The following is a 21,882-nucleotide window of genomic DNA, read 5'->3' as shown; positions in this document are numbered from 1 at the left end:
ATGTCAGACGGGAAGACCGCGCGGCTCAATGCACAGATTTGGAAAGACCGCTGGCGATTCCGTCTACTTAACTGGTCTTAGTCCAGAGAATTTTCCAGCCAACTGGCATTGGGTCTCTAATTTACAGCTGGCAAGCAACCTCCTTAAACGCTTCCATGTCCTCGGCAGAGCTGTTTAATGTCTACCTTGAACACACGAACCACCTGACTTCAGACACAACACTCAGCAGCTCTGACCACGGGGTGCAGGGTTATAAAATTTACAGCTTCTTAGGCTGGAAAACCACAGATGGGGGCTGGACGCTACCAACTGCCCTCGGGAGGAGGGGGGGCCGCTCCTGCTGCCGTTGCACACAGCTGAAACAAAGGACACATTGAGTAATCTTGGTAAACAGCCTTCTTTCTTTTGCTCCCATGTTTAATTTTTAGTGTTAAAACTACAAATGACTTCAACCAGCTTTGTCTTTGTTTCATTATTTAGGCCTTAAAAAAAAGGAGAGAGAGAGGTTGTTCTCATCCTCCAATGGAATTTACCAGTTATGCCTGGGCTGGAAAGACTGGCTTTTTATTGAATGCATGCTAGAAATCTTGCTTCTTGTCTTCAGTAATATATTTGACTAGAGGCCCAGTGCATGAAATTTGTGCACAGGAGTGGGGGGTCCCTCAGCCCGGCCTGCACCCTCTCCAATCCGGGACAACCCTCTCACAATCTGGGACCAATGGCTCCTAACTGCTCGCCTGCTTGCCTGATTGCCCCTAACCCCTCTGCCTGCCTGCCTGATCGCCCCTAACTGCTCCCCTGCCAGCCTGATCACCCCTAACTGCCTCTGCCTGCTGGCCTGATTGCTCCCTAACTGCCCTCCCCTGCTGGCCTGATTGCTCCTAACTGCCTCTGCCTCTGCCTCAGCCCCGCCACCATGGCTTTGTCTGGAAGACATTCGGAAGATGTCCGGTCTAATTAGCATATTACCCTTTTATTAGTATAGAAGATTGCTTACGATACACCAATAGCAGCACTTACTGTGCGCCAGACAAAACACTGCACATATGTTATCTCATTTAAAGTTGATAACATTATGAGGAATAGACAGTGCTATTAAGACTCCACTTCGGGAGACGAATAAACCAAGAAGCCAATCCACAGGACCACGAAGCTGGCAAACAGAAGCACCGGACTCCGGTCTCTAATATCCCTAACTCCAAAACTCAGCATCTTAACTCTCGCGACACTGCCTCCCCAGCTATGAAACCCAGTGTCCAGGATTCTAACAAACTTCTAAAAACTGTACCAACTGTTGAGAAGATCTTATCACTGGGCTTCCAGAGCATGCTGTGCTACTGACATAGTGCTACTGGGTTCCAACCCGGGACCTGTTATTGCCTGAATGTGCTAATGTCTGATTTAAGCAGTCAATGATTCTTAATCTCCTAAATTCATGTTCCCCTGTGTTTATTTAGATATGTTACTTCACTGCTGTTTTAGCCACTGAAACGCAATACACGTTATAGATTGGCCCCCTCCTGGTAAGTCAGGGACTGCGCCACCCGTCCCATGTGGACTCATGCTCCGGAAGGGACGTTTCCGTGGTGCGGATTCGTGTTTGTGGAGGTTCCTGTGGTGTTTGGAAGGCCCTGTGACGGGAAAAGCCGGCCAGCTGTCTTTGCGTCCTTGTGTGCTTCAAAGCCCGGGGAGCACGACCGGTATCATCATCGCTATTAAGTGTGAGTGAGCTGGATTTGACAAGAGACAGCAACGCAGAGACGCGGACGGGAACTTGCAAACGCATCTGTTAGGCAGCTTCAAAGGTGCGGTTGACACACTGAACCCCGACTGCAGTTCTAATTCAACTCATCAACATTCCTTTGGGTTTAGTGAAGAGAAAGAGTGTCCTCCCACCCGTCACAGAAGTATTTGCCGTGAATGCGCTAAAGCCTGCGCTTCTAATAGCACATGGCACTCTCTAGACAAATGACGTGGCATCGCCAAAGCACCTCCGAATTGTCCCCTGGAGTCTGAGTTTTAGATCATCTGTTCTGCATTAACCCTCCATTACGTCTCTGCCTCTTTTGTGTTTTGTGTCTGCGCTCAGTCCGTGCTCCTTGGCTAATCTCCTCACACTGAGTTTATCTGGAGGCTCATCTTCATTCATTTCAGCTCCTTTCCCTGGGGGAGGGGCGCACTCAGACAGCAGGGTCAGAGGGAAGGGGCTAAATGAGAAGGTAATGCTCTGTCGGCGCTGCTCACACACTGTCAGCGCACTGATCTATGTGCCCGGCCACCTGGTCCCCCGCCACTCCATCATCTCCGTTCGCCGGAGAGCGGAGGAAGTTGTTTATTATAGCAATTTTCTTTAGATGTCTTTTTCTGCCTTGGAACTGGCCTGTGGTTAACTTATTTCTCACTTACTGTCATTACAAAGGCCGCTGTCCGTTTCCCCTGCAGGACTCTCCCTCGGTGCGCTATTAATTGGGAAGAGAGTTTCAAAGAGTTAAACACCCCCTTTGCCACTTAACAGGGAGGGGGAAAATGCCTTCACATAAAGGAGAGCTTTTATTTTTAAGACTTTGAAGAAAAGAAGGAATGCTGTACAAACACAGGGGATCACCTTTCAGTCTTAGAATAGCAACCTGGGTTATCTTGTCGTTCCCAATCAGCGTTCATCAGACGGAGATGAAGTTACTTCATAAAGAAGCACTCTGACGAATTTCCTCATACCCTCCCACCGCGAGACAGCTTGACAGAGAATGTGACCCAGTCATTGTTTTTGTGTGTGTGAGTGCGAGACAGAAGCAGAGACAGAGAGAAACAGAAGCAGATGGAAACTGAGGAAGAGAGAGAGGAAGTGGGAAGAGAAAGACGGTGGGGGAAGAAGAAATGGGGCAGGGAGGAAAGGGGTGGGACTGTGGGGATGAGAGAGAGGGCAAAGCTGGCAGAAAAGCTCATCTCAGTCACTTCCAAAGAATGTATCATCTCTAAGTGGGCACCTTAACTAGTCATGAAAAAAAAGAGTGTGTTTTTAATTATTGTCAAGGCCCCCTAAAATTATATATTAGACACACCTTTTGCACAGTGCTTAAACAAACAAACAAACAAACAAAAAAGAGTCGGTGGCCTTATATGACCTATGTATTATCTCAAAATGGAAAAAAAGTCAAGTTTTCAGCTATACTCAAAAGCCCAGCACATCTATGTTGACTTCAGATTAAGTGATTATTTTTCAACAAGTCATGTGTAAATGTCAACTCAGATCTTTAGTTTTCACATTTCTACCATTTCAAAATTTAATTTCTTACACAACTCTCTCTCTCTCTCTCTCTCTCTCTCTCTCTCTCTCTCTCTCTCTCTCTCTCTCTCACACACACACACACACACACACACACACACACACACGCACACACACTAAATGTTGGGTGTGGACGTAACATACTTAGTTTTTCTTGGTCTTCCCAAACCCCATGAACTAAACAATGCGGTGGTCTATACATGATCTCCTAAAGACTATAGAAATAGAAGCTGACTTTTCAATCTTTCAGATGACTGACAAGTGAACTCATTCAATGAGCAATTCCTTAGACTTTATTCCAGGCTCATGTCGTGTGGAAGGAGTTGAGTAAGAAAGGGTGGGAATGAACTAGTTGGTAATAACTGTATCTGCAGTGGCCTCAGGATGTGTGTGACTTGCCAGATCAACACTGACTTCTTTTGGTGCTGGTCCTGCATGTGCCTGAGGAGTCTTTCCCCGGGGGGCAATGCACAAATATAATACAGGGCCCTGGAAATGAGCTCTTTTCCTCCAACTCATTTACATATATATGTGTATTTCTCAATGAGATGTTGATTGATGGACTTAACTAATGCCTAACATTTTTAAGATCTAAGACAATCATATAAACCCTCGGTTATCTTTGTAAGTCTCCAGCATTGTGTCCGTGACATGCAGCTCTTGGAAATGCGGACATGGAGAGCCAAAGGTTCCCAGGAGAATGCATGTGTGGAAGGGAGACTGCATTTTAAAACTGGGCGGGCGCACGCCTCGGTGATAGAAGTAACGGTCTGTTTTCCATTTAGACTGAGCTTCCCTATGAAGACGTTCTGCACAGCTTTGACAGATAAACATAACCAGAAGCAGAAGACCTTGCCTTTGGAGTTAACTGACAGCCATCAGTTACTCCCAGGATCTCATCAGCCTGCCTTCCTTGCACTAGAAAATTATCAGAAATAAGGGTCTGGGAAACCCACCACCTTGGGAAGGCAAGTTGCTATTCTCTCAGACTGGGGTGAGTCTATTGTGAGCCAACTGGTCAGAAACCTCTCCTGTGTAAACTGCTCACTTTGGGGAAGGCAGGCATTTCAGCCACCACGCTGATTCCTCAAATGCAATTCAGGATATCAAATGTCAATACTTTAAATGCTGTTGACTGTACTCAACTTTCAGCTCAACCCAGTTCTAAGACTAGTCCTGAGAGATGATGAAACCGCGTGGTTTTTAAATGTGTCCCTTGGAAGTCTGGGCATGTCAGAGATTACAGCTGCGGTTTGGGACAGAAGCAAAAATGGGGTAAGAAGAGGCTGGTCTCTGGGCCTCTCACTCCTGCCTTTGGTCCGAGAAATTTTGCTGTCATTTAACTTATTTATCGTCTCTATGTGTGATGTTTTTTCAATTTGGAAAGAAGATTCCACTTTCTAAATGTATAAATGAATTTTATCACTGGAAGCTCTTTGTCCAATAAATATGTATTTTTTGAGCATCTATGATGTCCCAAGTACTAAGTCAGTACCTGGAAGCTGCAAAGATGAGTAAGTCCTTGTGCTAATGTGGGATTCCGGGGGCCATTAAAGTGCGCAAGGCCAGTGCTGTGGAGTACAGCGGAAGGCACAGTTTAGCATGAGTTCGGGGAAATCATTTCCCAAATGGGAAAACTGGGATCCAGATCGATGAAGTGACTCCTGCACCTTGGCACGGGGAAGAGCAGCAAGTAGCCTGTGCTGCCAACTGTTCGCACAGCGCTCCCTGCACCAGCCCATGCGCTTCCCAAAGAATGGGATCCACATACCGGGACTCCCTCTTGACATCCCTTAAAGAGCTGAGACATGATCTGTGTCTTAACCACTGTGTACTCCCTATGTCTAGTTCAAGGCACCCAGCAAATGTCTCATTTTGTTCAGACAAAGAGAGGAAGTAAGCAGGGGCAAATTACTTTGCAAGTAGTTACCTAAGTCAATACACATCAAGGCAGTCGAAGATGGGAACTAGCTAAGCTATTGGGAGGGTCTGATTAACAGATATAAACGAGATAAAAATAGGGACAGTATGCTCTAACCGGTTTGGCTCAGTGGATAGAGTGTCGGCCTGAGGACTGAAAGGTCCCAGGTTCGATTCCGGTCAAGGGCATGTACCTTGGTTGCGGGCACATCCCCAGTAGGGGGTGTGCAGGAGGCAGCTGATCGATGTTTCTCTCTCATTGATGTTTCTAACTCTCTATCCCTCTCCCTTCCTCTCTGTAAAAAATCAATAAAATATATTTTAAAAAAACAGGGACAGTATCCTTAACATGCCATCCTCATGTGTTTTGGTAAAAACACCCGCCTGCCGACTTTTACACCATGAGAGGAACTTAGTGAACAGATATTTTAAGTGGCTGAGAGAGAAAGTGCTTTCTTTCACAGACTTATACTTTCTGTGGATGCAACAGCATTTTTTATTTTGGTCGGTTCCCACACTTTGATTTTCAGCATCCCCCAGGATTGTAAAACGCATTCAACATTTTTATATTGGAGTGAACATATTTTTGGCTCCCAGAGTATTCATTCTGGTTCAATTCACAGTTGTATGGAGAGGCGTATGAACTTGAACTCCCTTTAAAGAATACAGCCATGGATCACTTGGATATTGCTATACAGTCTAGTTTTGGGAAAATGTAATTTATTGCTTACTATGATTTTAACTTTTTCAAATCACTGTGTTATATCGATTTAGGAAGGTCTGACCGCATGACAAAAACTGGCCTGAAATTTGATGTTCTCCTGAGAGGAATAATGTATAATTTAAATATTAAAGTCATTAACCCCAATATTTTTAAAAGATAAAATAGACATGATACTAGGTCACTGGATTTGATTTTTTTTTTAAATCTCCTAACACATTTGCAAGTTTTGAATGAAACCACAACTCCTTTAAAAATACAAGCAATTCATGTCCAATTAATCAAGTAAGTTTCCCTGTAGGTTACTTTCAGACAGGTCACATTCCTAGGACATTAAGTTTTCATTGATTCTGTAAGTAGAATGAGTACAAGAAGTGTGGCTTTGTAAGCAAATGTGACCTTATTCCATTGCAGCCAAACTATGGTTTTGCATTAATAGAAATATTATTATAGTTCTTACTTCTATTCATATAGTTGTAAAAATTATTTAAAAAAATATAGCCCAGCCACGTTGGCTCAGTGGTTGAGTGTCGACCTCTGAACCAGGAGGTCAGGGTTCGATTCCCAGTCAGGGCATATGCCTGATTGTGAGCTCTATCCCCAGTAGGGGGCATGGAGGAGGCAGCCGATCAATGATTCTCTCTCATCATTGATTTTCTATCTATCTCTCCCTCTCCCTTCCTATCTGCATTCAATAAAAATATATTTTTTAAAAATTATATAATACATATCCAATTGAAACTGGGGAAGATTTTATGTTTTTATAATTTTATTTAGATCTACATAATATTATAGTATTTCCTTATATTATAGTAGTTCCCCCATATCCTCCCCAAGGCACTGCCTGTATTTGCAAGCAGATGGACTGATGAACCTGACCAATTTTGGAGAACTCCATCACCCACTGAGGTCATCCTTCTATTTCTTAAAAATAGCTCCTAAACATCAGAAAAAAAATTGGACCTAGTGAACAACCCAAAGATTTAATTAATTTCAGCCAGGTCTAAACTAATATAGATGGAGCTATGCTTAGATCAAGCAAAGCACAAATAAAAATTCTCTGCCTGAAGCCGGTACAACATTCAGTGACAATGTGTCCATTATCTGGTTAATGTGATCAACACCGACAGTGCCAGGGGATATTCCGGGCTCTGAAGATGAAAGCGAGGAGGAACTCTGTTATTCTGCTGTGCACTTTCCATCATTCTTGTCTGACTCTTTGTTGTGGTTTCCCTACGGATGATATATGTTTAACAACAAGCCTGAAATTACCAACAGGACTGTCGACACCTACTGGAGTGGCTCTGTGTTTACGAACAAAACCGGAGAAACAACAACAAAGAAGGGCTGCTTGTCACGAGGGAGTAAACCACACATTTCTCACGAGGAGCGACTTGCGCGTGCCCGTGACTGCGCATGGCAGAAGCCGTGGGAGGCCCCTCATCCCCTTCCCGACCTACATTATTTTTCAGCCACAGACCTCGGTGTGTGTACATTTGCTCAGAGATGGATCAGAGGCCTCTTGGCAAAGCTAGTGAAGCCATGTTGCTCTAAAACATAAACCTTGCGCGCGCAGTATACCCCACCCCTAAAGAAAACATACCTTTCGAAAGAAAAGAAAAAGATGTTTGTGGCTTAGATGCTGAGTAGAAAAGAAATAGAGCAAACATACACATCTAAAAGAAAAAGATTTGGGAGGGGAAAAAAAAAAGTCCAGAAATCCCTAATCAGAGAGTTCAATCCCTGGGGCCTTAGGTTTAATGAAAGCGCAATTTCAGGGGCTGGATGCACTGTTGAGCTCCCGCCACCCTAACTTCAGTCCAGTTTGATTCGGGGTTCCTATCTTATCCCCTGAGAGACCTGAGGGGGTTGGAAGAATATCGTGTGCTGATGGCTTCTCTCAGACTTAGTGTTGTGAAATCTCTGAGGGACCTCCTATCACACAGACAGAGGTGATAGGACCTGCTGCCTCAAATTGGTAGGACAGTGGAGGTTAACTCATGGTCAAGATCAAGGGCCTAGGCTGCAAACTCAAATGCTGTACCTACTGGGGCCAGAAGTTCTTTTATTTTTTTAAAGAGATGTCAAAAATCTGTATTTTTAAAAATAGGAAATCACCTTATATTAAAGTATTGATCCATTTTGTTTTAATATGCAGATCTGGGACCTGGATTTGACTTGTGGTCAGCAGTTGGCTAACCATGGTCTGAGGTTTAGATTTTAAAAATATACGTGCAATACACTCAGAGGGCAAAATGATGATCATGGTTACAGATATTATGTGCCAAGGACTCTGTAAGCATTGGACTTATCTTAAATTATCCTCAAACTGGCCTTAATAGTTAGCTAGTATTGTTTTTCCATATTTCAGATGTGGGTATTAAGAGATTAAGAAACTTGCCCAAGTTTATAGCTAGTGAAGAGTCTATACTTTGCACCCTAGCTGGTTCGGCTCAGTGGATAGCACGTCGGCCTGCAGATCAAAGGGTCCCCTGGTTCGATTCGGGTCAGGGGCAGTACCTTGGTTGCAGGCTCCTCCCCTGCCCGGGCCCTGGTCAGGGCACATGTAGGAGGCAACCAATCGATGTGTGTCCTCTCACATCAATGTTTCTCTTTGTCTTTTCCTCTCTCTCCAAGTCTCTCTAAAAATCAATGGAAAAATATCCTTGGGTGAGGATTAAAAAAAAAGAGTCTGTACTTTCCACCATACTACTTGTACAATATCTGACTTAGAATCCAGAGTTACAGTAGGTCATTTTTTAAAACTGTCTTCTACTCATTTTCCTTAGTAAATGTTTAAGGCTAATGCCTTTAATAACAATAATTATTAGTATAATTATAATTATTGTAATTATTGAATTAAGCTACTGTTTCCTTTAATTGAGAAGAGCAGTATCACCCCCCTCGATGGGAAAGATTTGGGCTACAGTCCAACTCTGCTTTTCCCCTCACTGTGTGAGTTAGGCAAATCTTTTAAGCTTTCTTCACACTCCATTGCTTATTTTTCTGGCACATCAGTGAGGTAGGTTTTCTATCCCAATTTTGTGGGTGAGAAACTGAAGCTCGAGATGACTAACGTGAGTGCCTGGTTATGTAAGCCCTCAGTACGTGGGGGCCAGTGTGATTCTGCCCAACCCGAAGCACATCACTTGTCTCTGAAAGCAAATGACCAGCCCCGGCTTCTACACTGAACATTATGAGGACCACAGTCCACAGAGCCATTTGCAGATACGCTGGCTGTTTTCATTACCATTATTAGCCATTCATACCGCTAGGAACCTGACAGCCTCCAAGAGCAAGGTGGCTTGCTGTGATTGAAACTTTCTTGGCCCTCAGGCCAGTGTCCTTTCTGCTGCATCACTCTGCGCCCCCCCACCCTCGCCCCCTAAGCCGGGCCAGCTGACCTATGCGGGGAATTGCAGCAATGGACTACCCCAATAGCAGACACAGACACACGGGAACAATGTAAAAAGTGCTCCTCTACGTACTCCTCAGCATTCGGGACAGCCGCGTACCACAGTGAGAGGCTGGCGTCGAAATGTGAAACTCACACATTTTCTCGGGGACCCATCGGATCCCTGCCCTTTCCCCCCTAAATGGAGTTGCTGCCTCTTCCCTTTTGCACTCTGAAATCGAGCCTGTTAGGAGACGTGGACTGGGAAGACTGGGGCTCTCAGAGCTCCCTCAAGCTGGGATCATCACTACCCACTTAGCAGGAGGCGCTGGGAACTGAATGAGCAGAAGGGGCTTACTTCAAAGACCAGCGTCTCATTAGTGGGTCCTGGCGCGTACAGACGTTCCGGGCGGTTGAAGGGGCGCTGGTACTCAAACACGGTCCCGGAGAAGAGGAACTCCCCGGGCCAGTCGATGCTCCAGCCCCCGGTCAGGTAGTACTTTTGATGGAGGCTCCGGACGGCGAGGTAACTGGAGGACATCTGCAGCTCCTGGACTTCGATGCTTCGGGCTCCTGCCGGGATGACGACCACCGGGTAATATTCTAAGTGGGAAGAACAGAACACGTTTGTTTTCCACGGGAGGTGACCAGAAAGGCTCAGACATGGAGTGGCCATTTTTTGTAGAGGGAGGTTTTTGAATCATCAACTGACATTCATTTCTACTCTTATGAAGTGAGAGTGATTGGTAATTTTTAAAAATATATATTTTATTGATTTTTACAGAGAGGAAGGGAGAGGGATAGAGAGTTAGAAACATCGATGAGAGAGAAACATCGATCAGCTGCCTCCTGCACACCCCCTACTGGCGATGTGCCTGCAACCAAGGTACATGCCCTTGACTGGAATCGAACCTGGGACCCTTCAGTCCACAGGCCGACGCTCTATTCACTGAGCCAAACCAGTCAGGGCAGTGATTGGTAATTTCATTTTCCGAGTGGCAGAAGCATGGGAGAGAGAGATGTATGTGGCTGTCACCAGCAGCTGTGTGCAGACTGAAGGTACTGCGCAAGGCCACGGAACTCAAGGATGCGATTTATTTTGCATCTACTGAGGAGAAAGTGAGAACTGTGTACTCTCTCAGTGATATGCAAAAGCAGGGCTCCAAGTTTAACCTTACTCAAGATGTTTAGATAATTGCTTCAAATACTCATCCAACATTTGAGGGGGTATTATCTAAGTTTCGCAATAAGTTCTCTATTTAACGAATGGATGTGGGGCATAGGACAGCCTGATCAGCAGATTCAGACTGCCAAGTAGAAGGGCATTTGTTTGAACACATCTGAGATGAGTGTGTTTCGAAAACCCTTCACAGGGAAATCCCCGCCTGTCCTCCCTAGCTCTTGCAGAAGTGTAAAAGCCATCATCTGCCCTGTGTCAGGTGAGCCAGGCAAAATGCTCGACCGCGTCTAGCATCACTTGAACTTGTTCAGTAGCAGCAGATGTGTCCCACCAGTGACAGCCACGGAGCAGCAGCGTCTCTTACCATTTGCTTTATGCTGGTTGAGGTACAGGCCTTTATAAAACTTGCAAGTCGAATTATCACCTTTGCAAACACCACAGGCATCAGAAACTGCTTTAGAGCCAAGTTCATGATCGCATCCCACTGGCTGTGACAAGAAGGCAAAGAGCGAGAAAAATCAAAGGTCAGAGAAGCCAATGGCTAGGAATAACCAAGCGGTCCACGGTTTCCTATATTTGCAGAACCTTAGGAAGGAGGTTCAGCTTTACGATGAAAGCACACTGTTAAGTTTGACTGACTCGGAGTTCAAATCCTTCCCTGCCATTCATGACTAGATTTATGCCCAGGCAATCATATAACTTATCTAGGCTTAGACTCATCATCTGTAAAATCAGAATAAAAAGTTACCATTGCTACCAATGGCAGGTGAGCCAGCTCTACTACCGAAACCTAAAAATGCTGGACAAAACACACACACACACACACACACACACACACACACACACCCTGAAGAGATCAACAATCTCACAATCAAATTAAAAGAGAAAGTGGGTACCCAAATAAAACTACTAGAAAGAAATAGTAGTACTATTTCAAACACATGTGTGAGGTTCTAGTCATATAGTGAATGTATTTAGTGAATACGCAATAAAAGTTTACATTCTTATTTCATTTTTACAGCTACTATGTACAGGAGGCTACGTCATAGGGTTAATGTTGCCCCTTAACCCTATGCCACCTGCTTTTCTGCAGACAGACTCTCTTGCCACCCTTCTCACATTTGCCATCTGATATGAGAAAACACAAACATGATCAGACATCCCAAAGCAGAAAGGTTCTCTTACTTCACAGATCCCATCAATACAAACATCATTTTTGTTTGGGGAGCAAGGAGTTCCGTCTTTCACCTTGCTGGACATTGCGAAAAAAAACTCAAAGTTCTCAGCCTTGCAGTACAGTCTACACCGGTCTTCCTCTAGAAGCAAGGAGAGCAAGACAGGACACGGTCAAGAGGAAATCACAGGACAACGACATGCCCTCCAAAAGGATGAATTACATTTATTTAAAACGCTAGCATGATCAAAATGGAAAATGTTACTTACAGGTGTGTGTGTGTGTGTGTGTGTGCATGTTGGTGCACGTGTGCTCATGCATGTGGCTTTAAAAAACACAAATGCCAGTTAATAATCCATATAAAGTTGCTTTAACATCAATATGTAAGAATTTATTTTTTTCCAATCCTTAGTTCTAGTACGATACACACGTGGATTGTGTAGCTACTCTGCTTGGATAGTAAATATTTGAGGCTTCCTCGGCCCTACTGTCTGCCATTGATAACATATAAATGAAGGAGTGTTTAAAGTTCCCATAAATCTTTATATTTATATTTTAAATTTTAGTTTTCAATGACAGTTGACATTTAATAATATTTTATATTAGTTTCAGGTGTACATCACAGTGGTTAAACAGTTATATAATTTACAAAGTGATCCCCCCAATAATTCAGGTATCCACCTGGCAACATACATGGTTACCTCAATATTATTGACTATATTCCCCGTGCTGTGTTTTACATCCCCATGACTATTTTGTAACTACAAATTTGTGCTTCTTAATCCCTTTTCACCCAGCCCTCCATCCTCTCCCCTCTAGCAACCATCAGTCTGTTCTCTGCCTCTGTGAGTCTATTTCTGTTTTGTTTGTTCATTTATTTTGTGTTTTTAGGTTTCACATATAAGTGAAATCATACCATATTTGTCCTTCACCAATAAAACTTTATAATTTTCATAAAAAAGCAGGTCAGACTTGGCTCACAGGCCATAGTTTGCTGACCTGAGATTTAGGACATGACTTACTTTAGATATTTATTCAACTAAGCGAAAAAATTTTAGGCATTTCTGAAAAAAGACATATATATGTCAATAATGTTTATAAAACATACAGAGAAGTATCATATCATGAAAAGGAAGAGGGGGCAAATAAACTGAACTTAAAGGCTAAAAAAAGTAAGTTTTATTGACCACTAAGTTACTGAGATTTCAGATATCACAGGCAAAAAATGAGAGCATTATACTTATAGAGCTCTTGTTATCAGAAAGACGTTGTTATGCTAATTTCTCAAATAGAAAGAGTTGTTCTAGTCCAGGAACTGCAGATGACATTTCTCACGAGACCTGATGTAGGCAGCACTGTGTGAGATCCCTGACAACATCTTACAACAAATGTGTAAACAGTTTGCAAACAGTTGTGCTTCATAAACTCTCTCAATAAAGGACAAAGCCAAAAATGAGGAAGAAGCTCAATTATTATGTTCCAAATATGCAGATGTGTGGATGGATGAACTTTTTCCCCCACCTAGTTTTTTTTAAAAATATATTTTTTTTATTGATTTCAGAGAGGAAGGGAGAGGGAGGGAGAGATAGAAACATCAATGATGAGAAAGAATCATTGATTGGCTGTCTCCTGCACACCCCCTACTGGGGATCGAGACCACAACCCAGGCATGTGCCCTTGACCGGAATCGAACCTGGGACCATTCAGTTCACAGGTCAACACCCTATCCATTGAGCCAAACCGGCTAGGGACAGTGTTTTTTTTTTTTTGTTTTGTTTTTAAATAGCAGTTTTATGTAATGCCTACTAACTTTTGCATTTGAGATTCGGGAGCTGAAATTAACACAATCTAGAAAGCTCCATTTTTCCAGCACAGGTTCCTGAGCAACTTATAAATTAGTCCATTAGAAATACAGAAGAAGGAAAAGAGCTCACTACTGTCAGACAAGGATGGTCTACATGCCCTCAAGGGATGGCTCAGTGGATAGAGTGTTGGGCTGAGGACTGATGGTCCTGGGTTTGATTCTGGTCAAGGGTAGGGTCGATTCCTGGCCCTGGTTGGGGCATGTGCAGGAGGCAACCAATCAACGTGTCTCTCTCACATTGATGTTTCTCTCTCTCTCCCCCTCTCTTGCACTTTCTCTAAAAATCAATGGGAAAATATCCTCAGGTGAGGATTAACAACAACAAAAAAGAAGAAAAAAAGGATGGTCTACATTTAAAAGGAGAAGAGGGAGGGACGGACAAGAAGGCCTTTACTTTTCTGTCTCCCTCCACTGGGATTTGAGATCCCAAGGCGGGGTTTCTGTCTTATTCAATCTAGTTTCCTTGGCATCGGGCAGGGTGTCTGCCAGGCAGTAAGCATCATCAAGGGAGCATGGATGAATTCTAATAAGTCAAGTGAATGGAAATAATGAAAAAGAAGTAAGTAGAACAGTGACAGCTTATTCTGCACAGGTAACAGAAAGCACATTAAATTTGCATATTAGAACTAAAATAAATGTTTTGATGCTTAGCCAAAATAAAAACTAATTAATTTAAAAGTACAATACATGCCATTACTTTAAGTTATAATAAGTACTAAGAACTTAGTATGGAGATAATTTTTATTCATGTGTGTGTGTTTGTACATACTCTGCAAATAGGCCTTCCCATGCTTGTAATCATCGAACATGTCAGTTACTGAGTATGGTGTCTCCATGGGGCATATATGGTTTCACGAATTTTTAGTCTGGATAATTCATACCAATTTCAATTAACATCCCTGGGAGACTTAATTGCTGAAATGTCAAAGGTAAGTTTGGAAATATAAGTGCATTCCAAACACATGAATTCTTTGGCTTACAGATGTGGGAGACAAGGGGTGTCTTGTGAAATAAAAAAGTGTGGAAAAATAAACAAAACCTATGGAACTGAGAAAACACATGAGCCAGGATGGGTCTGGGGAACAAAAGATAAAAACTGAAACTTTCATACAGGCAGCGATTTCTTCTGAGCTGTTCGTTCACATTACCGTCCATGTAGAGACATATTTATTTGAGGGTCACACAGACCAAATTACCTTCCACTTTTGTATAGGGTTTCCACTGGTAGAACCATCCCCGGAAAGGTTTGCTGTTATATTCTGCACACTGCTGGGCTCGAAAATCCAAGCTATTCTCATGGCAAGGGTTAATGTTGCACAGCTGATAAATGCGGCCGGAACCTGGACAGAACTTGCCACCATACTGAGGCCTAAAGAGAAGAGTAAAGAACTTTAATGCTGGCAGTCAAAGGGCTCACTATTCGTCACAGAGGACACTATACAGAGGACCAATCCAGATGGGTGTTGTCCCGCATACGGAAGTCTGTAGCATACAACTTGTCACATCCCTTCTTGTAGTATCCATGGCAGACATAACTAATCAATCAAAGACCCTTTTTGTTTGTTTGTTTTGTTTTTTTGGCAGAGCCTGACATTTCCTTAAAATCCCCCTTTAACACAGCCCTCAAGGTAGCCGCTTATCACTGCTCATCAACTGGAACTGGCAGGTTAGATCAAATTTATTTGCCATTTCTGATCCAATTTGTACATTCTGGCAATTTCCTTAAAAACTGATGAAAGCATATTTTGACACTCATCCTATCACCTTATATGTTAGGAAACCTGTAAACGCACTTCAATGTTCTTATTAATGTAGATGTGTGGCACACACACACATCCTATGTTGGCATCAAAGCTCTTCAAATGCGAACCCAAGCCACTCGCCAGCTCCTCTCGCATTTCTAAACACTCATCATCTTCCCACAGGCCGTCCGGCACCTGCTGCTGCGTGCAAATTCAGGACCCTGGGGAGGCGGAGCAGAAAGCCCCATCTGCCATGCTTCCCAGGCCAGCTTTGTCAGTCCCTGGGCTGATATTTTGATTACTGTCTGACTCTTGTGTGTTTTATTCTAATTGTTCCTAAGCTCCGAGGCAAAACATTCCCTCGATTTCATCTGCACAATCACTTTTTAACTTTGCAGGTGGCCTACTCCTTTCCTGCCAAGCACGATGGGAAATGGATTTCAAGAGTAGGGAACCCCATCAGAACATAAATAATTAGGATCTAATGGCAAACTCTTTAAGATCTTGGTAGGCAGGCTGCAAAACATCAGAAAGCAAAATAAAGGAAAGAAGGAGCACAAGCCACACGGAGAGTCACCACTAGCATCGTGTCCAGCTTAGTCCGGGCACAGAGCAATTGCTTCTTTTCAGTCCCACTATTTTTTGGGCGGTTTCCTCCAAAGGCTAAAACCCAAGGATGGATCGTCTCACACCAGAGCTCAATGCAAACATGTAACACGGAAGAAGCCTCCAGGTTAATAAACTGCTGTGATTAAAATTCCTTGTCTCTTTAGGAAGCACAGGAATGCGATAAAACACCCTGGATTTGCTTCAGCATATTTTATCAAGTCCTCCTAGAACTGCATGCGAAAATGGATTCAGCAGAAACGGGAAGTGTCACGCTGCCAGAATGAGATTTTTCTGCTATTTCAAAACATTCTGGAGTAACTACTTAAACATCCAGCAGTCACCGGGCTAGATCGAGTCCCCGAGGACTTCTTAAATCATTACCTAAAAAGCGCTGAGCAAAACTTTAAAGGGCCACATCTGACAGCCTTCCTATCGCTGGTCATCTTTAGAGAGCCGATGCCACGCTTTCTCAGTAAGACTCTCCGTCTGAGATTTTACACATAACCTGCATTTTGACGATTTAAATGCAATCAAGTGAAAGAGGACCACATGTGTTACTTTTTTCAACGCTGAAACGGTAACAGGGAAAAGACCTCACAGCTCATAGAGCCATCTCCTCATTTGATAGATGAGACAAGTGGCTGACAGAGCTCACAAAACTTGCATAAAGGTCACAGGGCTACAGGAGAGTGGAGTTAAACCTCTTATCTCTGGGCTCTGTGCCCACTGCACTCTGCCTGCGCCTCGCTGTGAGGCAGTAGGACCCGTGCACGGGAGAGGAAGAGTAACACACAGTGGCTGGGGAGCTGGCCTTTGCTATGGCTGCAGATCTGGACGGAAATATTCTCTGCCTCTTCCCAGCTTATCTTTAGGCAATTTTATTCTAATCTGTAAAGTGGGGGCAATTGTGACAATGAACTGAGACCACATTTGGGAAGAATTTAGGACACAGTCTCGGGCCCAGTTTGCACAAGTAAATCATAACTATATAAAAATGCTTTCTACTTGTAATGACTGGCAAGCATTTGGACTTTTCCATCAAATCTTCCAATACAGGTCCATTTTTCTGCAGCTATGAGCATGGGTGTTAGGATAAGTTAACAGAAAATTCATCGGGGGCATCCCTTGGTATAATAACTGAAGATTTTAAAAGAAATGTAGAAAATGAGAAAACAAATGTCTAGGCACACGATTTTGTGTTTACGTTAGACTAGTTTAAAGTTTACCCATAATTTGCTTCTGCATAATTTGTCAGGTCCTCCCTGTAAATGCTTATCCTACTGGCTGGCTGATATTAGAACCATGTAGAGAGCCCTGCTGAATACACAGACACACTCTTGGGCCCTTCCCAGACATTCTCCCTGAGAATATATGGTGGGGAAGATCCAAACCTCATTTTTTAAAGCACACTTGGTGATTCTGATCATCAGCTGGGCCTAGAAATTACCAGTTGGGAAAAGAGCCAGAGGTTGGATTCAATTATTATTATTCTGAAGCTATGAACCTAGTGGTGTATTATTCTTTCTCGAGTAGACTCACATTTTAGGAAAAAGTTCTAGAATGCCTTAATGTGTTTAATTTTCACAGTTTTCCCAAACAGTTTATAGGAGTTTTACTAGGCTCCCTTAAGTATAATCATTTAATTGCCAGGGACCCAGGAAAAATGTCAAAGGATTAAGACTGTGGGCTCTTGGTCCCACTCTAACATGATCAGCTTGGTGACTTGGGCAAGAATTGCTGCTGTGAATGGGACCCTCTGCCACCCTACTTATAAAAAGACTGGATGAGACAACAGATTGCAGCTCACGGAGGAACAAAAAGGGCCACAGGTACCTGGGATTGGCCATTCCCAGACCAGATTAACCTGTCAAGTCTTGGGAAGCTGAAATGCATCCCCGAATTGGCCAAGAATAACTCACTTTTTATGAAACAAAAATATGTTCTGGGAAAACCATCATGGTGTGAAATAAAAAGCTCGCATTGCCTCCACATGAAAAAATAAAAATGGTCAGGCTGAGTGATGGGAACAGACCGAATGTTTGAACTGAAGGAAGAAAGGAACCTGCAGGGATGAGAAAAAAGCAGCTGTACTATAACCAAGTGAAATAGGAACAGAGAACATCTAACCCAGTGGTTCTCAACCTTGGCTGCACATTAGAATCACCTGGGAATCTTTTTAAAATCCTGATTTCTGGGCCTCACCCTCTGGAAATTATGTTTCTTTGTTATGGGGTGAGGCCACAACATTAGTAACAAAGAAACAGAATTTCCGGAGGATGAGGTCCAGAAATCAGGATTTTAAAAAGATTCCCAGGTGATTCTAATGTGCAGCCAAGGTTGAGAACCACTGATCTAACCCAATGGCCTTGAGATAGTCGACCACTAGCTTGTTTCATTTGTGACTTCGAACTTAATGAAAGCAAACAGTACCCTGACTAGACTTGTTTAAAATTAAAACTGCACCAAATGGAACTACTTTAGTGATTAATTCTTCTATTAGGCATCTCTAAAATTATGAAAGGGTATTTCCACGAACAATGCCCTATTATCATGAGAGTTCTCAATCCAGCAGATATGGGAGAGGCTTCCTTTAAATCTCAGGGGCGCCATTCATGCACTTTACCAGCAGGGCTGTTAAATTAGGCAATCTATTTCTTTCTTGGGGGGAAAAAAATCGAGATTGTAAAATGTAGTGAAGTATGAAAACCAGATCCATGAAATATGTTGCAAAAATGAAAAAGTAATATGATGAATTTTAACAATCCTATCCAAGACACGGGCTGTGTTCAAAGTAGACAAGAGTGGTTTTAATAGCCTGATATAAATTGTACATGTACCACAAACCTCCCTACCATTACACAGTCACTGGGTCTGACTAGGAGAGTCAGTCTCAGCTGGGGATGACTCTGCCCCTACAGGACATTTGGCAAGGTCCGGAGACAGTGTGGTTGTCATAACTTGGAGACTGTGGGGAGGGGTGTTAAGAGGGGAAAGGCTAGGGATGCTGCTAAGCATCCTGCCATGTACAGGGCCAACTCCCACAGCAAAATGACGATCCAGCTGAAAATGTCAACAGTGCCCTGGCCGAGTAGCTCAGTTGGTGAGAGTGTTGTCTTGATGCGCCAAGGTTGTGGGTTTGATCCCTGGTCAGGGCACATACAAGAATCAACCCGTGAATGTCTAAATACATCGAACAACAAATTGATCTCTCTCTCTCTCTCTCGTTCTGTCTCTCTCTCTTTTTTACTCCTTCTCTCTCTAAAATCAATAAGTTAAAAAAATTAAAATAACCTGTCAATAGTGCCGACATTGAGAAATCCTACGTTAGCCTGAGATAGCCCAATGCGTGTCTAGCAAGCCATGGCTGATGTATCTCCCAACCCTCCCTGGTATTTTGGAACAAAATGGCCTCTTGACCCAGCTCACTTACATAAAGTATCACTGTCTCTTTACAAATTTGCTTGGGTTTTCATTTCATCATTTATTTTAGTTCTCAACCTACCAAGCAGTCCTGCGATATTTACAACCTGCCAGGCCCTTTTAAAGAGCACTTCACAAATATGAACTCAGTTGATGAAGGTACTATCTTTATCCCACTTTACAAGTGAGGAACCTAGAGTGGGAGAGGCCGTGGTCCCTGGCCACAGCCCTGGAAGCGGTGGGCCACGAGGCCAACCCAGGTGGTTGGGACCGAGTCTGTATTCCCACCCCCCGCGCTGTGCCACCACTCCGGTTATGTTGTACAAACCAACGCCTCTATTTTCCAACATCCCATCACATCCTCCTTACTCCATAGCATCCGCCCAAGTCAGGCCTCTCCCCACTGCTTCTCAGGGCCGGCCCTCTGCTGCCCTGTGTTCCTAGTGAGCTTTCAGATGAAATGATGAAAACCACATGGACCCCAGAACCTTCGCCGAATGCCCATTAGGTGCTCCTTGGTGTGTCAGAGATTCCACAGGTGCAATTTTTAATCCTCCCCTAACCTTTAGAGGTATTATCATCTCCCTTCTATACACCTAGGCCCAAGCTCACCGCTCACATGACCTTCCCAAAGCCACACCGTGAATACATGGAAGGCCAGACATTTGGGGTCATATCAGTCCATCTCCTGAACTTGGGCTCTTTCTACAGAACCACGTCAATCAGGAAACATACATGTTTCCTGTAGGAATTAGAGCCCATAAAAGTAGCATTTAAACCCCCTTCTCCACACAGCACAAACTAGTTCAGAATCTCCGGACCAGAACAGAGGGTGCCCACAGGTGATCACGGGCGGATTTCAATCCACGGACATTTTGATTAATCCTCATTATGTGTGTGGGTTGTTGTTTTTTTGTTATTTTTTAAAGAAAATTGAATTTGTCGTCGATATTTTAGAAATTAGGAAAATTCACACACATTTTTTTTAGATTTCTGGTTTCTCTTGCAAAGTCAGACAGATCTGTCAACACGTGTTGCTGTACATTCCTGCGAGGCAGAAATCAGCATACTTTCTCCAATTCATCACTTTGAGAGACACACACTCCCCCAGCCAAGCCTCTCTGGTCCCCAATTGCACAGTGTTTGGGTGTGTGACTGTGCGGCCCTAACTTAGACTCAGAAAGTGAGTAGCTTGGACGGGCCGTTACTACCATTGCTGGAGCCATTGATCAGACTATTCACGCGGGGAATCACTCCTTGCCATTTTTTGGTTTCCGCCCACCATCCCACCCCCCCTCGCCCATAACCTTTACATGCAGCCCTAAGACTGTCGATGCTTGCTATGAGCTGGAGTGAAGAAAACTGCCCATAAAACAAACAGAAGCAGTACGTTACCGGCTGAGGGTTAATGCCTGACACAGCCTCACTTGCTGCGGAGCCTTACTTGGGGTTGTTGCAGTGTCTCTCCTGGTACTTGACGCCTCCGCCACACGTCCGGGAGCAGTCTGACCACTTGGACCAGGAGGACCACTGGCCGTGGACGGGCCGGGGGCCGTGCTCCCCGAGCTTCACACACTGGCCTTGGCGACACCACTGTGGAAAGAACATGGGACATGTCTCCTGTCAGGGCCGCCTGGGGAAGGGCGAGGAGAAGCACATGCCGGCACGTGGACAGGGAAAGCGAGTCTGTGGGCAGGTGGCATTCCTTCCCAGGCTGCGCTGTAGGAACAGCGGCTTAGTGTGCATTTCCCATGTGTGTTTTGAAAAGCTGACATTGCCCAGCCGGTGTGGTTCAGTGGTTGAGCGTCAACCTATGAACCAAGAGGTCATGGTTCGATTTCCCGTTGGGGCACATGCCCGGATTGCAGGCTCGATCCCTAGTGGGGGGAGGGGTGTGTGCAGGAGGCAGCTGATCAATGATTCTCTCTCATCATTGATGTTTCTATCTCTCCCTCTCCCTTCCTCTCTGAAATCAATAAAAAAAATTAACCCCCCCCCCCCCACACACACACAAATTGAAAAGCTGATATCTAGAGAGAAGGGCCATCTGTCACCCATGAACTTTGTGAGCTGTGGAGGTGAAATGCTCAGACCAGATCACCCCCTCTACCCCCAATAGCCAAGGGAGTCAGAGCAGAAAAATGACAACAGAGCCTCCCTAGACTTTTAGGGACATCGCTGTGTAGGAACAGCTTCGCACATGAACTCACAGCGAGCCAGTTTTGAAGACATTAACAGAATTCACCCTTCTGATGGTTATCTCATCATAAAAACAGATACAGCCATGCAAACATTTCTGTTTATTCCACCTATAGCGGTCTTAAAAACTGCACTTGTCTTAATAAAACTGAATAGCTCCCACTGTGCGTTTAGAGAACACCGTTTTGTGTGTATAAAAGGTCCCGACTTAAGACCCTCGGATGACTTGGAACTCTGAGGGTCTCTTATGACTTAGCTCTGGGTCTTCCGTTTGTCAGGGATGTGCTCGCCAGGGCGAGAATGGTTTTCTGCCCTAACCTTTCCTTTTAGTTTTCCTCTGTAACACAATCCAGGCGCTGCGGGTCCTCTCTGTCCT

General features: G+C 44.1%; 1 protein-coding gene across 2 annotated transcripts in view; it reads right to left on the bottom strand.

The window, feature by feature from the left end:
- The window catches only part of ADAMTS18 (ADAM metallopeptidase with thrombospondin type 1 motif 18), a 129,803-nt gene that overhangs the window by 21,979 nt on the left and 85,942 nt on the right, over positions 1-21,882 (bottom strand). For both annotated transcript variants that reach the window (XM_059667390.1, XM_059667389.1), the window contains 5 exons: positions 20,752-20,900; positions 14,733-14,905; positions 11,684-11,814; positions 10,863-10,986; positions 9,677-9,921 (listed from right to left, as the gene is read on the bottom strand). In XM_059667390.1, coding sequence (XP_059523373.1) covers positions 9,677-9,921; positions 10,863-10,986; positions 11,684-11,814; positions 14,733-14,905; positions 20,752-20,900 — 822 coding nt within the window. The remainder of the gene's footprint in view (positions 1-9,676; positions 9,922-10,862; positions 10,987-11,683; positions 11,815-14,732; positions 14,906-20,751; positions 20,901-21,882) is intronic.

Source organism: Myotis daubentonii, chromosome 15 (genome assembly GCF_963259705.1).
Source record: "Myotis daubentonii chromosome 15, mMyoDau2.1, whole genome shotgun sequence".
NCBI lineage: Eukaryota > Metazoa > Chordata > Mammalia > Chiroptera > Vespertilionidae > Myotis > Myotis daubentonii.
This window is presented reverse-complemented; position numbering and strand designations above follow the sequence as displayed.